Raw genomic sequence first — 20,917 nt, 5'->3', positions numbered from 1 at the left:
CAGAAACCCTCATAACATTTAAAAAATGTGTAGATGTGCACTTGCCGTGCCAAGGCATACAAGACTATGGGCCAAATGCAGGCAAATGGAATGTGAATAGTGAGGTTTTTGTTTTTCCCTGGTGCAGACCTTTCTGTGCTGTAAATAGCAACATCTTGAAAAATGTCCTGTTACAGAGGAAGAGATGGTGGAAGGCTTAAAATACAAAAAGGTGGATAAATTCCCAGGACCTGATCAGGTGTATCCAAGAACTCTGTGGGAAGCTAGGGAAATAGTTGCTGTGCATCTTGCTGAGATACTTAGCACATAGAGCAATACAGCACAGAACAGGCCCTTCGGCCCACGATGTTGTGCCGAACATTTGTCCTAGCTTAAGCACCCATCCATGTACCTATCCAATTGCTGCTTAAAGGTCGCCAATGATTCTGACTCTGCCACTCCCACAGGCAGCGCATTCCATGCCCCCACCACTCTCTGGGTAAAGAACCTACCCCTGACATCCCCCCTATACCTTCCACCCTTCACCTTAAATTGATGTCCCCTTGTAACACTCCGTACCTAGAGAAAAAGTTTCTGACTGTCTACTCTATCTATTCCTCTGATCATCTTTATAAACCTCTATCAAGTCACCCCCTCATCCTTCGCCGTTCCAATGAGAAAAGGCCTAGCACACTCAACCTATCCTTGTACGACCTATTCTCCATTCCAGGCAACATCCTGGTAAATCTTCTCTGCACCCTCTCCAAAGCTTCCACATCTTTCCTAAAGTGAGGCGACCAGAACTGCACACAGTACTCCAAATGTGGCCTAACCAAGGTCCTGTACAGCTGCAACATCACTTCACAACTCGTGAATTCAATCCCTCTGCCAATGAACGCTAATACACCATAGGCTGCCTTATAAGCTCTATCCACCTGAGTTGCAACTTTCAAAGATCTATGAACATAGACCCCCAAGACCCCTCTGCTCCTCAACCTTACTAAGAACTGTACCGTTAACCCTGTATTCCGCATTCTTATTTGTCCTTCCAAAATGGACAACCTCACACTTGACAGTGTTGAACTCCATCTGCCACCCCTCAGCCCAGCTCTGCATCATATCTAAGTCCCTTTGCAGCCAACAACAGCCCTCCTCACTATCCACAACTCCACCAATCTTCGTATACTTGTATAATCTATAGCCATTGGTGAGGTGCCGGCAGACTGGAGGTTGGCTAATGTGGTGCCATTACTTAAGAAAGCTGATAAGGAAAAGCCAGGGAACTATAGACCAGTGAGCCTGACATCGGTGGTGGGTAAGTTGTTGGAGGGAATCCTGAGGGACAGGATGTATATGTATTTGGAAAGGCAAGGACCGATTAGGTATATCAACGTGGCTTTATGCGTGGAGTTTTTTGAAGATGTAACAAAGAGGATTAATTAGGGTAGAGTTATAGATGTGATCTACATGTACTTCAGTAAGGCGTTCGACATGTTCCTCATGGTAGACTCTTTAGCAAGGTTAGATCATGTGGAATATAGGGAGAACGAGCAATTTGGATACAGAACTGGCTCAAAGATAGGAGATAGAGGGTGGTGGTGGAGGGTTGTTTTTCCAGACTGGAGGCCTGTGACCAGTGGAGTGCCACAAGGATCGTTGCTGGGTCCAATGATTTGGATGTGAGCATAAGAGGTATAGTTAGTAAGTTTACAGATGGCGCCAAAATTGGTGGTGTAGTGGACAGTGAAGAAAGTTTCCTCAGTATACAGCGGGATCTTGATCAGATGAGCCAATGGACCGAGGAATGGCAGATGGAGTTTAATTTAGATAAATGTCAGGTACTGCATTTTGGAAAGGCAAATCAGAGCAAGACTTATACACACAATGGTAAGGTCTTGAGAATGTCACTGAACAAAAAGACCTTGGAATGTACGTTCATAGTTTCTTGAAAGTGGGATCTCGGATAAATAGGATAGTGAAGAAGGTGTTTGGTACGGTTGGTCAGTGCATTTGAGTATAAGAGTAGGGAGGTCATGTTGTGGCTGTACAAGGCATTGCTAAGGCCACTTTTGGAATACTGCGTTCAATTTTCTGGTCTCCCTGCTATAAGAAAGATGTTGTGATATTTGAAAGGGTTCAGATAAGATTTACAAGGATGTTGCTAGGGTTGGAGGGTTTGAGCTATATGGAGAGGCTGAATAGTCTGGGGCTATATTCCTTGGAGCATTGGTGGCTGAGGAGGAACCTTATACAGGTTTATAAAATCATAAGAGGCATGGATAGGGTGAGTAGGCAAGGTCCTTTCCCTGGGCTGGGGTAGTCCAGAACTAAAGGGCATAGGTTTAAGATGAGAGTGGAAAGATTTCAAAGGGACCTAAGGAGCAATCTTTTCACAAGCATGTGGTACGTGTATGGAATGAGCTGCCAGAGCAAGTGGTGGAGGTTGGTACAATTGCAATGTTTAAAAGGCGTTTGGATGGGTATATGAATAGGAAGGGTTCAGGGGAATATGGGCCAAATGCTGGCAAATGAGACTAGATTTATGTAGACTATCTGGTCAGCATGGATGAGGTGGACGAAAGGTCTGCATCCATGCTGTACATCTCCATGGCTCTTTTACTCTATACCATGCATGGAATAAAATTCAAAATCTAAATGTACAAATCTGTAATTATAGACCTGACGCATTATCTAATCTCATGTGAAAATGGGTAACAATTGTAACACTGACTTTAGTATTACTAGACTGTTATCTAATTTCATGATTGAACACTTGGAGGTTGTTTTTTGTTTTTGCAGCACCTACAAGAAGGACGTAAAGCCCAGCAGTACCTTGACACATGTTGGAAACAGATGGATAATGTAAGCTTCCTAATTTTCTCTTTCAAACTCTATTCTGGCAAGAACTGAGGTGTTGTCTCCATAATTGCATCATTTTAAAATCAGGACTTGAGACCAGGATTGAAAGAGGGGCTGATCTCTTGGAGGGTGGAGGATTGTCAGAGATCACTGACAGAGGGGTGGGGCCATTGAGGAACCCGATGAGAATTTTAGTTTTGGTAGAGATTCTCTCTGGATTCTAACTTCTGCCAAGTTAGTTTAAAACTTTTCTAGCAGCACGAGCTAACCTCCCCACGAGGATGTGGTCCCATTCCAGTTCAGGTTGTACAGGTCCCACCACCACAAAATTGGTCCCAGAAATCTAAAGCATATCTTCTTGCACTATCTCTCCAGCCACACATTCATCTGGACTAATTTCCAATTCCTAATGTCCTTGTTAAAATTGACTCCATTTTATTGAACTGTGTGAGCAACTTGGCATGTAGAGTCATAGAGATGTACAACATGGAAACAGACCCTTCGGTCCAACCTGTCCACGCCGACCAGATATCCCAACCCAATCTAGTCCCACCTGCCAGCACCCGGCCCATATCCCTCCAAACCCTTCCTACTCATATACCTGTCCAAATGCCTCTTAAATGTTGCAATTGTACCAGCCTCCATCACATCCTCTGGCAGCTCATTTCATATACGCACCACCTTATGTGTGAGAAAGTTGCCCTTTAGGTCTCTTTTATATCTTTCCCCTCTCACCCTAAACCTATGCCCTCTAGTTCTGGAATCCCCGATCCCAGAGAAAAGACTTTGTCTATTTATCCTATCCATACCCCTCATAATTTTGTAAACCTCTACAAGGCCATCCCTCAGTCTCCAACGCTCCAGGGAAAACAGCCCCAGCCTGTTCAGCCTCTCCCTATAGATCAAATCCTCCAACCCTGGTAACATCCTTGTAAATCTTTTCTGAACCTTTTCAAGTTTCACAACATCTTTCCGATAGGAAGGAGACCAGAATTGCACGCAATATTCCAACAGTGGCCTAACCAATGTTCTGTATAGCCGCAAAATGACCTCCGAACTCCTGTACTCAATACTCTGACCAATAAAGGAAAGCATACCAAACGCCGCCTTCACTATCCTATGTACTTGCGACTCCACTTTCAAGGAGCTATGAACCTGCACTCCAAGGTCTTTTTGTTCAGCAACAGTCCCTAGGACCTTACCATTAAGTGTGTATAAGTCCTGCTAAGATTTGCTTTCCCAAAATGCAGCACCTTGCATTTATCTGAATTAAACTCCATCTGCCACTTCTCAGCCTATTGGCCCATCTGGTCCAGATCCTGTTGTAATCTGAGGTAACCCTCTCCGTTGTTAAAATCCCTGACCATAACTACCCTATTATTCTTAGAGATAGCTGAGATCTCCTTACAAGTTTGTTTCTCAGTTTCCCTCTGACTATTAGAGGGGGGGTCTATAATACAATCCCAATAAGGTTATCATCCCTTTATTATTTCTTAGTTCCACCCAAATAACTTCCCTGGATGTATTTCCGGGAATATCCTCCCTCAGCACAGCTGTAATGCTATCCCTTATCAAAAATGCCACTCCCCCATCTCTCTCGCCTCCCTTTCTGTCTTTCGTGTAGCAATTGTATCCTGGAACATTAAGCTGCCAGTCCTGTCCATCCCTGAGCCATGTTTCGATAATTGCTATGATATCCCAGTCCCATGTTCCTAACCGTGCCCTGAGTTCATCTGCCTTCCCTGTTAGGCCCCTTGCATTGAAATAAATGCAGTTTAATTTATTAGTCCTACCTTGTCCCTGCCTGCCCTGATTGTTTGATTCACTTCTGTTCTCAACTGTACCAGTCTCAGATCGATCTCTTTCCTCACTATCTCCCTGGGTCCCACCCCCCCACCTTACTAGTTTAAATCCTCCCAAGCAATTCTAGCAAATTTCCCTGCCAGCATATTAGACCCCTTCCAATTTAGATGCAATCCATCCTTTTTGTAGAGGTCACTTCTACCCAAAAAGAGATTCCAATGATCCAAAAATGTGAATCCTTCTCCCATACATCAGCTCCTCAGCTATGCATTCATCTGCTCTATCCCCCTATTCCTGCCCTCACTAGCTCATAGCACTGGGAGTGATCCAGATATTACTACCCTTGAGCACCTCCTTTTTAAATTTCTACCCAATTCTCTGTAACCTCCCTTCAGAATCTCAACCTGTACCCTTCCTATGGGGTAGGTTCCAATGTGGACAATTATCTCTTGCTGGCCCCTCTCCCCCATGAGAACATTCTGCACCCTCTCTGAGACATCCTTGATCCTGGCATCAGGGAAACAACACACCATTCTGCTTTTTCTCTGCTGGCCACAGAAACATGTCTGTACCTCTGACAACAGAATCCCCTAACACGGTTGATCTCTAAGAAGCTGAGGTACCCCTCGTTGCATTAGAGCCAGTTTCAATGCCAGAAACTTGGCTGTTCGTGCTATGTTCCCCTGAGAATCCATCACCCCCTACATTTTCCAAAACCGCATACCTGTTTGAAATGGGTATATCCACAAAAGACTCCTGCCCTAGATGCGGACCTCTCTTACCCTTCCTGGAGTTAACCCATCTATGTGACTGTATCTGAGACTCCGCCCCCCCCCCCCCCCCCCGCTTCCTATAACTGCCATCCATCACACACTGTTGCTGTTGCAAATTCCTCATTGCTTCTATCTGTCCTCCAACCGATCCACTCGATCTGATAAGATTTGCATCCAGCAGCAATAATGGCAGATATAACCCTTAACCTGCAGTAACCCTTAAACTCACTCTAAACTCCCACATCTGACAAGAAGTACATATCACTACAAAGGCCATTTTTGCTCCTTCACAATCTACAGACCCAGAAAATAACACACTTATTCCTCTACAAAACACTGCCCCAGGTTAAATTAAGAGCTATGGCTTATATTTTAAGTTTAATCAAGAGACTTATCTCCAAAAACATATAATCAAGAAAGAACCCACTGTACTCACTAATACAGCCTTTCTGTTGGACAGACTTAAAACAACAATTAACTTATCTGATTCTGTGTTGTGAACTTAAACCGGATCCTCCAAGATTAGTTGTGAAATTCACTGTTCGTTAATTTTCCCAGATGCACTCCGATGTCCAGCGACACATGAATTCAAAAACAGCAAAGGCAGTAACTGTGCAGGTTCTCTCTCTCTCTCTTTTTCTTTCTCTCTCTCTCTCTCTCTCTCTCTCTTACTCTGTTTCTTTCTCTCTGTCCTGCACTGACCTCACCATATGCTTCCTTTGTCTGTTCTTTTCCCTTTTAAAACTGCTGTTGTTTTGACTTTTTTTTCCCCCAAAGTTCCAAAGCAATGCAACAGCATATAAAACAGTCATTGCTGCTCCTGGAATTCAAGGAAATCACCTCCAGCACCTAAAATACCTCAAAAAAAGGAGCAGCTCTTACAGCCAGAAACTTTTCCCGTCCTCCATCTAGGATGGTAGATTGGGCAGTTTTTTCTAAACCCAGTGGTAAGATTGGCTGTGATCTCATGTTCACATGGAGAACATGCCTATCCATGACTTGATGCTGTACAAGCCCTTTGTCAATGTAAAGATCCCCATAGCGTGGCAAAGAGTAAGGCATTGCTAGAATTTTCTTTTTCTCCTCTCCTGGGATGGAGGATATGTTGGCATTTATTGCCCATTCCTAGTTGCCCTTGAGAAGGTAGTGCTCATCTGCCACCTTAAACAGCTGCAAGCAATTTGATTGTAAGTACAGCTGAGGTGCCATTTAAGTTGTTCTTCCACGAATTTCACCAGTGACACTGAAGGAACATTGATGGATTTCCAACTCTGGATGGTGAGTAGCTTGGGGGGGGATTCGCAAGTGGTGGTGTTCCCATGTATTTGCTGCCCTTGTCCTTCTCAATGGGAGTAGTTGAGGGTTTGGACGTTGCTGTGTGAGGAGCCTCGGTGAACTTTTGCAGTGCGTGCTGTAGATAGCACACAGTGCTGATAGTGATTGATTGTTAGTGTTAGAGGGAGTGAATGGCACTACATCCACAAACAATCAAGTGGGCTACTTAGTTTTTAATGGTGGCAAGCTTCTTGGTTATTATTGGTGCTGCACACATTCAGGCAAGTGAAGAATATTCCATCATATTCCTGACTTGTGCTTTGTAGATGATGGACAGGATTCAGAGAGTCCAGAGGTGAGATACTTGGTAAGATTTCTAGCCTTTGATCTGCTCTTGTAGTCACAGCATTTACGTGGCTAGCCCAGTTCAGTTTCTGGTCAATAGTAAACCTCGGAATGCTATTAGTAGGGATTACAGTGATGGTAATCCCATTGAATATTAAAGACAGCTTTTGTTGGAGGTGGCCATAGCTTTACACTTGTGTGGTATGGATGTTAGTCGCAACTTATCAACCTAAGTCTGGGTATTGTCCAGTCTTGCTGTAATTGGACATGGACTGCTTCAGTATCTGAAGAATCATGTGCTGAACATTATGCAATTATCAGCAAATGTCTCCACTTCTGACCTTATGATGGAGGGAAGTTCATTGATCAAGCAGCTGAGAAATCCTGAAGAAATGTCCTGGAGCTGAGATGACCTATCTCCAACAGCCATAACCATCTTCCTTTATGTTAGTTATGATTCTAACCGGCAGAGAGATTTCCCCTCATTTCCATTGAATCTAATGTTGCTAGAGATTCTTGATGTCACACTTAGTCAAATTTGGCGTTTTGAGTTGTCACTCTCCTCTAACCCATATCCATGTTTGAACTAAGGCTGCAATGAGGTCAGGAGCTGAGTGGCTTTGGTGAAACCCAAATTGAGAGCCACTGAATAGGTTATATTGAAGCAGTTGCTGCTTGGCAGCCCTGTTAATGACCCTTTCTTCACTTTACTAAATAACAGAGAGTAGATTGGGGGATTTTTTCATGTTGGTTTGATGCCAGTGTTATAGCTTTACTGTAACAGCTTGGCTCGGAGTCCAGCAAATTCTGGAACACAAGTCTTCTGGAATATTTCAGGAATGTTGTCTTGGCTTTATTGTCCTTTCAGTATCCAATGCCTCCAGCCATTTCTTGATATCATAAAATCCCTACTGTGTGGGCAATGAGTGACATTTGACCTATTCAGTTCACACCAACCATCTGAAGAGCGACCTATCCCCTATCCTATCTCTGTAACCCTGTGTTTCCCATGGCTAATCCACCTAGCCTGCACATCCCTCTATACACTAAGGGCAATTTAGCATGGCCAAACCACCTAACCTGCACATCTTTCGACTGGGAGGAAACTGGAGTACCTGGACAAAACCAGGAGAATGTGCATACTCCGCTTGAGTTGTTTGAAGGTGAAATTGAACCCAGGTCCCTGGCGGTGTGAGGCACCAGTGCTGATCACTGAGCCACAGTGCTGCCGTATCACATGGTGTGAATCAAATTGGCTGATGACTGGCATCTGTGTCCTGGGCATCACTGGAGGAGGCTGAGATGGATCGGCCATTCAAGCACCTTACTTTCATTGCCTATTACTCCTTTTAGTGAAGAGGAGCTCATATTATGTATTGCCATATTCAAGCAGTTGGGATTGAATTCCTGCAAATTTGTTCATGTGGATATAAACCATGGCAGAAAGACTTTTGGTGAGGGGGAAGCAATTTAGTGATTGACCCTGGTAAATTCTGTTTTGTGGTCAGAAAATGAAAATGTTGTTCATTATATTTCATGTATTGCCTTCCCATTTGTGTCGAGGAAAGTAGTTTGTACAATGTAGGTACGAGTACATTGAATTTTGCAGCTGGCTGTATATTGCACAAATTAAAACAGCCACCAAGGTGAAGTTTGTCTATCTAAGTTTTTTTAATAATATATTTTTATTGAACAAAATAGATTTTTTAATATTACAACAAGTACAAAACAATGCAGTTCAAAACAGTACAAAATAACCCAAATAATAAAAAATAAACCCAACCCACCCTCATATACAGATTTATAAACATATGTAGAAAACCATAGAATTTTAAAAAACCAAGCTGGCTATTTAACTAAATAAATAAATAATCAACAACAAACAAATAAATAATAATAACTCAGCCCAGCCAAACAAAACCCTCATACATTCACAGTTTCTCCTCCCTGGATATTGGACTTGTAAAACACAATTGTTACGGCTATATAAAAGCCCTTGTTAGTGTGGCAGATAAATCTGTGTCAAGGTATTCCAAAAAGGGCTGTCCATGTCTTGTAAAAATTCTCAGTTTTGTGGTGTACTACATTTGTGAGAAAATCCAGGGGAATATGCTCCATAACAATCTTCCGCCAACCCAATAGGCCTGGAGGTTTCTCGGATATCCAACCCAGCAGGATATTCTTTCTTGCACAGAACGTGAGAATATTGAAAAGTTTGTTCAAAGTTTGTGTGAAGATTTGAGGGTGTCATCTAGATAGGGGATGAAATGTCTGCAACACAAATTCCCAGCTCGGCGAACAAAACCACAACATGGAAAAGTGTTTTAGGGTGTAGGTTTGCTCGCTGAGCTGTAGGTTTGATATCCAGACGTTTCATTACCTGGCTAGGTAACATCATCAGTGGCGACCTCCAAGTGAAGCGAAGCTTTTGTCTCCTGCTTTCTATTTATATCTTTCTCCTGGATGGGATTCCTGGGGTTTGTGGTGATGTCATTTCCTGTTCATTTTCTGAGGGGTTGATAGATGGCATCTAGATCGGTGTGTTTTGTTTATGGCGTTGTGGTTGGAGTGTCAGGCCTCTAGGAATTCTCTGGCGTGTCTTTGCTTAGCCTATCCCAGGATAGATGTATTGTCCCAGTCAAAATGGTGGTGTGTAGGGCTACGAGGGAGGAGAGGGTCATGTCTTTTTATGGCTTGCTGGTGTTTGTGTATCCTGGTGGCTAGCTAACTTCTGTTTGTCCTATGTAGTGTTTGTGGCAGTCCTTGCATGGAATTTTGTAGATGATGTTGGTTTTGTCCATGGGTTGTACTGGGTCTTTTAAGTTTGTTAGTTTTTGTTTGAGAGTGTTGGTGGGTTTGTGTGCTACTAGGATTCCGAGGGGTCTTAGTAGTCTGGCTGTCATTTCTGAAACTTCTTTGGTGTATGGTAAGGTGGTTAGGGTTTCTGGCTGTTTGGTCTGCTTGTCATGGTTTGTTCTTGAAAAGTTTTTTTCTTCTACACATCTGCAGGAAATACAGTGGGCAGGCCCAAAAGGAGAGAGAGAGAGAGAGTCATAGAGATGTACAGCATGGAAACAGACCCTTCGGTCCAACCCGTCCATGCCGACCAGATATCCCAACCCAATGTAGTCCCACCTGCCAGCACCCGGCCCATGTCCCTCCAAACCCTTCCTATTCATAAACCCATCCAAATGCTTTTTAAATGTTGCAATTGTACCAGCCTTCACCACTTCCTCTGGCAGCTCATTTCATACACGTACCACCCTCTGTGTGAGAAGGTTGCCCCCTAGGTCTCTTTTATATCTTTGCCCTCTCACCCTAAACCTATGCCCTCTAGTTCTGGACTCCCCCACCTCCGGGAAAAGACTTTGCCTATTTACTCTATCCATGCCCCTCATGATTTTGTGAACTTCTATGAGGTCACCTCTCAGCCTCTGACACTCCAGGCAAAACAGCCCCAGCCTTTTCGCCCCCTCCCCATAGCTCAAATCCTCCAACCCTGGCAACAAGTTGTAAATCTTTTCTGAACCCTTTCAAGTTTCACAACATCTTTCCGATAGGAAGGAGACCAGAATTGCATGCGATATTCCAACAGTGGCCTAACCAATGTCCTGAACAGCCGCAACATGACCTCCCTACTCCGGTACTCAATACTCTAACCAATAAAAGAAAGCATACCAAACGCTTTCTTCACTATCCTATCTACCTGCGACTCCAGTCTCAAGGAGCTATGAACCTGCACTCCAAAGTCTTTTTGTTCAGCAACACTCCCTAGGACCTTACCATTAAGTGTATAAGTCCGGCGAAGATTTGTTTTCCCAAAATGCAGCATCTCGCATTTATCTGAATTAAACTGAATCTGCCACTTCTCAGCCCATTGGCCCATCTGGTCCAGATCCTGTTGAAATCGGAGGTAACCCTCTTTGCTGTCCACTACACCTCCAATTTTGGTGTCATCTGCAAACTTACTAACTGTACTTCTTATGCTCGCATCCAAATCATTAATGTAAATGACAAAAAGTAGAGGACCCAGCACCCATCCTTGTGGCACTCCACTGGTCACAGGCCTCCAGTCTGAAAAACAACCGTCCACCACCACCCTCTGTCATCTACCTTTGAGCAGATTCTGTATCCAAAAGGCTAGTTCTCCCTGTATTCCATGAGATCTAACCTTGCTAACCAGTCTCAGATTGTCGAACGCCAATCTGAAGTCCATACAGATCACATCTACTGCTCTGCTCTCATCAGTCCTCTTTGTTACTTCTTCAAAAAAACTCAAATCAAGTTTGTGAGACATGATCTCCCTCACATAAAACTGTATTGACTATCCCTAATCAGTTCTTGCCTTTCCAAATACATGTACATCCTGTCTCTCAGGATTCCCTCCAACAACTTGCCCACCACTGAGATCAGGCTCACTGGTCTATGGTTCCCTGTCTTGTCCTTGCCACACTCTTCTTAAACAGTGGCACCATGTTAGCCAACCTCCAGTCTTCTGGCACCTCACCTGTGACTATCGATGGTACAAATATCTCAGCAAGAGGCCCAGCAATCACTTCTCTAACTTCCCACCTTGTTCTAGGGTACACCTGATCAGGTCCTGGGGATTTATCCACCTTTATGCGTTTCAAGACATCCAGCACTTCCTCCTCTTGTAATATGGACATTTTTCAACATGTCACCATATATTTTGCATATCCTTTTCCACTGTAAATACTGATGCAAAATACTCATTTAGTATCTTCCCCCATTTTCTGCGGCTCCACGTAAAGGCCGCCTTGCTCTATTTTTGAGGGGCCCTATTCTCTCCCTAGTTACCCTTTTGTCCTTAATGTATTTGTAAAAACTCTTTGCATTCTCCTTAATTCTATTTGCCAAAGCTATCTCATGTCCCCTTTTTGCCCTCCTGATTTCCCTCTTAAGTATACTCCTACTTCCTTTATACTCTTCTCAGGATTCACTCGATCTATCCTGCCTATACCTTACATATGCTTCCTTTTTTTTTAACCAAGCCCTCAATTTCTTCAGTCATCCAGCATTCCCTATATGTACCAGCCTTTCCTTTCACCTTAACAGGAATACACCTTCTCTGGATTCTCGTTATCTCACTTCTGAAGGCCTTCCATTTTCCAGTCATCCCTTTACCTGCGAACGTCTGCTCCCAATTAATATTTGAAAGTTCTTTCTGGATTAGTGGTGCTGGAAGAGCACAGCAGTTCAGGCAGCATCCAAGTAGCTTCGAAATCGACGTTTCGGGCAAAAGCCCTTCATCAGGAATAAAGGCAGTGAGCCTGAAGGATGGAGAGATAAGCTAGAGGAGGGTGGGGGTGGGGAGAAAGTAGCATAGAGTACAATGGGTGAGTGGGGGAGGGGATGAAGGTGATAGGTCAAGGAGGAGAGGGTGAGTGGATAGGTGGAAAAAGAGATAGGCAGGTAGGACAAGTCCGGACAAGTCATGGGGATAGTTACTGAGCTGGAAGTTTAGAACTAGGGTGAGGTGGGGGAAGGGGAAATGAGGAAACTGTTGAAGTCCACATTGATGCCCTGGGGTTGAAGTGTTCCGAGGCGGAAGATGAGGTGTTCTTCCTCCAGGCGTCTGGTGGTGAGGGAGCGAGCGGTAAAGGAGGCCCAGGTTCATGTCACATTACAGGTGAGCAACGTTGCACTATACACACACACACACACACACAGATACCCCTACACACACACAGACACCCACACACACCCATGTCCTCGACAGAGTGGGAGGGGGAGTTGAAATTTTGGGCCACGGGACGGTGTGGTTGATTGGTGCGGGTGGGCCTCCTTCACCGCGGCTCCCTCACCACCAGACGCCTGGAGGAAGAACACCTCATCTTCCGCCTCAGAACACTTCAACCCCAGGGCATCAACGACTCCCACAGCTACCTGGATTACACCTCTTCCCACCCTACCTCTTGCAAAAATGCCATCCCGTATTCCCAATTCCTCAGCCTCTAACGTATCTGCTCCCAGGAGGACCAGTTCCACCATACAACATACCAGATGGCCTCCTTCTTTAGAGACCGCAATATCCCTTCCCACGTGGTTAAAGATACCCTCCAACGCATCTCATCCACATCCCGCACCTCCGCCCTCAGACCCCACCCCTCCAACCGTAACAAGGACAGAACGCCCCTGGTGCTCACCTTCCACCCTACCAACCTTCGCATAAACCAAATCATCCGCTGACATTTCCGCCACCTCCAAACAGACCCCGCCACAAGGGATATATTTCCCTCCCCACCCCTTTCCGCCTTCCGCAAAGACCATTCCCTCCGTGACTACCTGGTCAGGTCCACGCACCCCCTACAACCCACCCTCCCATCCTGGCACTTTCCCCTGCCACCGCAGGAACTGTAAGTCCTGCGCCCACACCTCCTCCCTCACCTCCATCCAAGGCCCTCAAGGAGCCTTCCACATCCATCAAAGTTTTACTTGCACATCCACTAATATCATTTATTGTATCCGTTGCTCCCGATGTGGTCTCCTCTACATTGGGGAGACTGGGCGCCTCCTAGCAGAGCGCTTTAGGGAACATCTCCGGGACACCCGCACCAATCAACCACCAGCTCAGCACTGTCCTCATGACTTGTCCGGATTTGTCCTACCTGCCTATCTCCTTTTCCACCTATCCACTCCACCCTCTCCTCCTTGACCTATCACCTTCTCCCCTTTCCCGCTCACCTATTGTACTCTATGCTACTTTCTCCCCACCCCCACCCTCCTGTAGCTTATCTCTCCACGCTTCAGGCTCACTGCCTTTATTCCTGATGAAGGGCTTTTGCCCGAAACGTCGATTTCGCTGCTCCTTGGACGCTGCCTGAACTGCTGAGCTCTTCCAGCACCACTAATCCAGAATCTGGTTTCCAGCATCTGCGGTCATTGTTTTTACCAATATGCTGAAGGTGTTAGCCCCCTGTATTCTCCACCTATGCCATGATGTTTAGATTTGATTCTAATCCAAAAAGTGAGATAACGGAGTTTTACATGAATTCATGCAGTTATTGAGCAAAGTACAAAGTAACCCTGCAAATACAAATTCACCCCACAAAATATATGTCTGTATGTGGGTCGTTATCTGTATGTGTCTGTCTGTCTGGGTTGGGGGTTGAGTGTGAGAAAGTGTATGTGTGTGTGTAGTGAGTGCAGAGTGTCTTAAGTCTGTGAGGGGGTGCATGTGGGAGTGTTTGTGTCTGTAAAGGTGTGTGTGGGTGTCTGTGTGCGCGTCTGTGTATATGTGTGTATAGGTGTGTTTGTGTGTGTGTGTGTGTAGGGGTATCTGTGTGTGTGTATAGCGCAATGGTGCTCACCTGTAATGTGACATGAACCCAAGGTCCCGCTTCCTGCACTACTTGCTCTGATAATGAGGCATTGAGAAAGGACTGTTGTTCAGGCATCACACCTGGGTTCTTCACCTCTCTAAAAAAGGTTTTCATTTTGGCCTGCCTCTCCTCACAATCCTCAGATTGGTATAAGTTAGAGTAAAATCTCTGGAACGCCACATTAACCTTTTTAGAATCACATGTTAGGTTCCCAGACCCTTCCCTAATCGCCAAAATGGTTTGTGGGGCACTCCTCTTTCTGGCAAGATACACTGGCTTGTCACCATGCTCGTATAGCTTTTGCTTTTCAAAAGCCAGCTTCTTCTTTGCAGTCTGCGTGAGCACGGAATTTAGTGCAGACCGCAGTGCTGTCATCCTCTGTAGTTTGACCAACGAGGGTCTGCCAAAGTAGGCCTCGGCTGCCTTCAACCATACTTCAAGGAGACGTTGCTGCTCACCCTTCTGCCGCTTCCTACTGGTGGAATATGAAATAACTAACCCCCTAGCATAGGCTTTGGCAGTTTCCCAGAGAACAGATGAGCTATCAACTGAGCCTGTGTTGACGTCTAGGAACGCCCGAAATTCCCTAGAGAAATACTCCACAAACTTACTACCTACGAGGATAAAGGGATCCATTCGCCAGTACCTCGAACCCACTGTAACGTCCTTGATTTTACCATTTTACTGGAGCATGATCAGAGATGGTAATATTATCAATCGTACAAGATGCCACCAGATCCAGGGTTACCGCAGGGGTCAGAAAAAAATCAATCCTTGTGTGACATCTGTGCAGATTGGAGAAAACGTAAAATCCCTACTTGTAGGGTGGTGACGCCTCCAACCCTAATTCCCCACACACTCCCACTAACTGTTTAGTTTGTACAGTGTCTCGAGGAATCTTTGGGCAACCTGTCTACTGTGGGATCCATGATACAGTTAAAATCTCCCCCTAGAATGATGTGCTGGGACTTGAGACTTATCAGTTTAGATCTAATTTTTTTTAATGAACCCTTTAACTATATGCCCCATTTGTCATGATTAGGCTTTTCTTTGGATTGTTCATGCAGTTATGCTCTTCTGCAGATTATTGTAATCAGTCTTTTGAGAAATGGCTTAATGCTAGCTGTTTAACAAGATGAGAATTTTTTGTAGCTGTACTTTTATTTTAGTAATTTGTTTTCCAAACATAAATGCTTGTGACAGCTTAATCTGGGGAAAAAAAACTTGGCCTGGCCCCGTGGACTAATTGCAGATATAAACATAAAATGAAGACCTGATTGCCAGCTTAAAGTTCTATTATCCAAAGCTAAAATTTAAATGGTTTTGTCCGCACATAATTTTGGTTTATTTTAGAAAGATATATCTAGTTTCAAATAAATCCTAACTTTATAATTGAATGGTTTAGCACTTTTATTGTTTCCGAACATTTACTATACTTTTAGATCATTTCATTGAGATTTTGCAAAGTTCCAGGTAAGCATCACTTTAATGAATCGGCAACTTGCAAAACTTGATTGGAAGCTTTGAATTGGAAGTATGCATCAAATTTTTTTTTACCCCCTTTCCTTTCAGAGTAAAAAGAAGTTTGAGAGAGAATGCAAAGAGACTGAGAAGGCGCAACTGTGTTACGAGAGACTAGACTCAGACCATAATGCAACAAAAGCAGATGTTGAAAAGGTTAGAAATTTGTTGTTTCTATATATATATATATATATATATATAATACATATAGATCATTTCAAAGTTATTTCAAAGCTGGTTCTTCTGCATATTCAAATTTGTCAGTTATGACTTTTGAAGGATAGGATTTACTTTGATGAAGGATAGGGAGGTGGTGAATGGAGATTAGTGAATTTGGAACCAAAGTTAGTAGTGTGTATTTAATTCACCATGGAACAGCATTGATAGGTTTCCTGTATTGTTGACATGATACAGGGGTACGTTAATGGACAAATAGCTTCCTTTCAGAGTTGCAGAAGAAAGACTTTGGAAAATTGACAATTGATTTTGTTGGAACAATATACCACGTGCAATTTATTTAGTACAAACAAGTATACAATTTATTTTGAGATTCTGTTTTTAACCTGAAATTTTGTGCATATTAGACATTTTGAGGAAAAATGCCAAGGGAGAAGGTTTTCCAAGTACTTTTTTTAATAGCAGGTGGTACAAGTTTACTAAAATGGTTTGTCAAGTAATGCTGACCTCAGTATGGCGTCTGTAACATACTTTGGTCACAACAGCCACAGGAGGCTTTCAAGAATGCAGCCATTGTGAACAGGGTAATTGCATCGATTGAATTGCGTGCTTCTTACATTTCCTATTTCTGATGTGGAGCTGCTTTAGATAACACTAAGAAACAGGCGCAAAACTATCCCTGTAAAGAAAAGAACAGTGACCATTGCAGAACAAAAAGAGACTCTACCATGTATGCAGTCATTGTTGCTTCTCTTTCTTGTGCACAAAGGATCAAAGACTTTTGTCTATGCATGCAGGGGTACAGGAAGATGCAGCCATTTACATGAAACTTTGAGAAACAGACTGTCTTAGCAAAGTCGCAGTTGCTAAGAAGGTTGAGAAAAAGTTCAAGTATTAATGATTATCCAAAGTTAAAATTGAATTTTCACATAAAGAAACCAGCTTGAGTATTTGACCTTTTGATCTTTGGGCAATCTTTTGGATGTCCTATCAAATAACATCGGACCGAAGTTGGGATTTTCAGTCATTTTTTAAGTGAAGATGCCAATCACCAAGTATCACTTTTAGCTGCTAAATAAAAATCTTCTTGGCATAGTTTTTTTTCTTTCAGACTGGTAGCACATCATTTAGAAAAATATTATACCACTGTATTTCAAAAGCAAGTAGAAATGAGAACTGCCAAAACCCATTTTTTCCAACTCAGTTCACCATGATTTCCTAAGTTAACGTTTGTTAACAAGACCTTTTATGCATTTGTGTAAGTGTGGTGGACTGTCACTTTGAGTTTGATCGTATGATTTAATAATGATATCTTCAGTTTTTGGTGGACCAGCAGCACTCTAACCTTGTTGCCTTTGGGGTGAACACCTCCATGATAAAGCTTTTGCTGTTTAGTGCTTCAGCCTCCTTGTCCTTCTTGGAACTTAACACAAGAAGGTGTTAAGGATGGAATTAAAAACTGCTCTGAGATCCACTGGATGAATCACTGAATAATAATTTTTAAAGATCCAAGGGAAACTGTAAACAGTGCAGAAGAAGCTCGCCATGTACTCTACCCAGAGAGTAACAACTCCTCTGTACGGGGTCCTTTAAATTCATCAGGAGCTGTTTTAGTGTGGTGGTAAGTTTGTGGGCTAACATGATGTCTAGGGGCCGGAGTAGTCTATTCGTCTTCTCTGAGTTGTCTTTAATGTATGGCAGGGTGACTAGAGTCTCTGGGCATGTTTAGGTCTGCTTGTCGGAATTGGTGGACTATACTTATCGAACACTCGTTCCTGAATATGTTACGTAGGTGTTTTTCCTCCGCTTCTCTTAGTTCCTGGGTGCTGCAGTGTGTTGTGGCTTGTTTAAATGATATTCTTATCCAGCTCCATTTGTGGGTGTTGGCATGATTGCTTCTGTAGTTGCGTACCTGGTCAGTGTGTGTGCTTTTCCTGTAGACGCTGGTCTGCAGCTCTCCACTGGCTTTTTGTTCTACTGTGACGGCTAGCAAGGGGAGTCTGTTGTTGTTCTCTTCCTCCTTGGTGAACTTTATACCGGTCAGGATGTTGTTTGTGTTTGTGGCTTTCTTCTAATTTGTTGCGTTTTGTGATGACAAGGGTGTCTTGCACATAGCGGACCCAAAGCTTGGTCTGGATCGTGGGAAGGACTTATTGTTATCACCTTTTGTATAACTGCTTCTGCTAAGAGTCCTGATATTGGTGATCCCATAGGCGTTCCATTGGTTTGTTTGAAGAGCTTGCTGTTGAAGGTGAAGTGAGTTCTTAAGCACAGGTCTACTAGTTTGAGGATGCTTCCTTGCTGATGGAGTTGGTGCTGTCAGGTGTTTGTGTCCTTGGTTTGTCTAGCAGTGAGGCCAGTGTTTCTTTGGCTAGGGTGGTGCTTATTGATGTGAGTAGGGCCGTCATGTTGAAGGAAACCATGACCTTGTCATCCTCTACCTTGGTGTCTTTGATGTTTAGGAATTCCTGGATGGAGTGATTTGACTCTTCTATTAGGTGTTTCAGTTTACATTGTAGTTCCTTTGCTCGTCTGTATGTCGGTGTACCAGGAAGTGAGATTGCGGGTCTATGGGGGGACCCTTGTTTACATACTTTTGGTAATCCGTAGAAACGAAGTGTGTTGGATCCTTCTGGTTTCATTCTTTGGAGGTCTGTCTTGTTAATTTCACCTGTCTTGTGAAGATTTCTCAGGGTTTGTTGTTATATAGTTTACGTGCTGTTTTCTTTTTGGATTTATCGCCACCTGCTGGTAGGTGTTGGTACCTGTGAGTAGTGTGTTTGTTTTTTCAATGTATCTTGTTCTGTTCAGGGTGAAGGTCATGTGCCCTTTGTCTGCCGGTAGGATTACAATATTGGTTGAAGTTCGTCCCTTGTACTAGGGCGGCCTATTCTGTGTCTGACAGTGGTCGGTCCAACAGGTTCTTTATGCAAGTTTCTGAATTGGCTGTGTTATTGCTGTGCGTGAGCTTGTCCAATTTTTCTTATAGGGCTAGTATTTTCTTTGTCTTGGTCTACTGTTGTTTAGTGTTGATGGTTCATACTAGTGTACTTGTCCATTCATGGTCGTTTGTGTTCGTGTACATAGTCTTTTGGTGCAAAATTTCTTGTTCGTATTTGTCGGCATCATTTATCACTTTTTGTAGCATTCTGGAGTGGTTCTGTTCTGCTGTTCTTCTGGCTTGTAGGGTTTTGAGAGGTGGTTTAAATTTGACACATCGTGAGCTGACCGCCAGACTACTCTGGCCCCTAGGCATCATGGTAGCCTACAAACCTACCACCACAGTGAAACCGCTCTTGATGAATTTAAAGGACCCCATACCAACAATCAGCAGAATGAACATCATATACAAAATACCCTGCAAGGGCGGCAATAAACATTACATTGGACTGACAGGCAGGAAACTATCCATTTGGAGCCAATATACCAACCTCTCAGAAACCGAACCAGAAGCGATATCGCCCACCACAACAAACCGAGACAGATTCATAGCAAGTGGGACATTACACCAACGCTCATCGGAGGCTCACTGATGATGTTACCTGGCATGATGATGAAATGTCTGAGAACAAATCTACCAGCTCAGTGAACAAGTTTACAACCTAGACTTAAAGCACTGGACAAAGCAATCTTGTTGGAAGCTCAACATCTGTGCTCTGATATGAGAGTACATAGGATGGTGGCTAAAAGGTGAGCAGCCATGCAGACTCCAAGCTACCATTGATATGGAAAAACAGCTCACGTGGCAGTAAATTGCTGTTCATAAAGCTATAGCGACGACAAAAACTGCACATGCTGGAATCCAAAGTAGACAGGCAGGAGGTTGTAAGAACTCAGCAAGCCAGGCAGCCTCAGGAGGTAGAGAAATCAACATTTTGGGTTAACCCTCCTTCAGGATAAAGCTGTATAAAGCTATATACAGACACTGTGGCAAAAAAGGAAAAGTTGAACAAACATGTTTGAGGAAGAAACATGAACAACATATGGCATAAATATAGAAAATGAAGACTAGAAAGAAAATCTGCACAGTACAGTTAAGGGCATGAGAAAAGCCCAGACACTCCGTCCAAAGAGGAGCTGTTATTAAATATATTGGCCATTGCTAGCAATGCCAACTGATGCTGAGTCACTCCTTTCCTTAATGGCAAACTGACAAGAATGGAGGTTGACACCGGACTGGTGGTTGCCTGGAAGTGATAGTAGCTCAGTCACATTGTGCTGCAACCCTCAAAAATTGTACTAAGACTATATACAAGTAAACTGGTGACTTGTTAAAGGGTTGTGTCAATGTGAATATTCAGCTATACAGTCAGTCTGAAAGTTTGTCCTTGCATGTTATCAAAAGAAATTTTCTGGCTTTATCAGGAAAAATGTGGTTGGAGAAAATCAAGTTCAATCACACAGAAGTAAATTGCTTGTCAGATTCCAAGACTCAATCTGTCACAAATTCTAAAGAAACAAGTTTTTGTTTTCAATGGGAATGTGGGCAACATGGAGAAGATCTGTCAAATTGAATGTCAAGGATGAAAATCAAGCGAAGTATTGCAAGGTATGATCAGCTCTTTATGCAATTGGACCAAATGGTTTGGCAAGAAGCTTTGTTCAGACAATTAAATTGTTGTTTCGGGTGACTTAAGAGCAAAAATCATGATCCAAAAGACTGAACCATTTTTTTTGTTACCAGGACATATGGTAGACTGCTCTGGAAGGTTAGATCGCATGGAATTCAGGGGGAACTGGTAAATTAGATTCAGAATTGGATTGCTCATAGGAAGTAGAGGGTAGTAGTGAAAGGTTGCTTGTTGGACGGCAGGCCTGTGATGAGTGAAGTGCTTCAGGGGT

The 20,917-nt window shown here is 43.5% G+C and overlaps 1 protein-coding gene across 3 annotated transcripts in view; it reads left to right on the top strand.

Annotated features, from left to right (window-relative positions):
- The window catches only part of fnbp1l (formin binding protein 1-like), a 213,416-nt gene that overhangs the window by 149,466 nt on the left and 43,033 nt on the right, over nt 1-20,917 (top strand). For all 3 annotated transcript variants that reach the window (XM_072574649.1, XM_072574647.1, XM_072574646.1), the window contains exons 5-6: nt 2,779-2,841; nt 15,950-16,054. In XM_072574649.1, coding sequence (XP_072430750.1) covers nt 2,779-2,841; nt 15,950-16,054 — 168 coding nt within the window. The remainder of the gene's footprint in view (nt 1-2,778; nt 2,842-15,949; nt 16,055-20,917) is intronic.

Source organism: Chiloscyllium punctatum, chromosome 7 (genome assembly GCF_047496795.1).
Source record: "Chiloscyllium punctatum isolate Juve2018m chromosome 7, sChiPun1.3, whole genome shotgun sequence".
Taxonomy (NCBI): domain Eukaryota; kingdom Metazoa; phylum Chordata; class Chondrichthyes; order Orectolobiformes; family Hemiscylliidae; genus Chiloscyllium; species Chiloscyllium punctatum.
The sequence above is the reverse complement of the archived record's forward strand: the minus strand, read 5'-3'. Positions and strand labels throughout refer to the sequence as shown.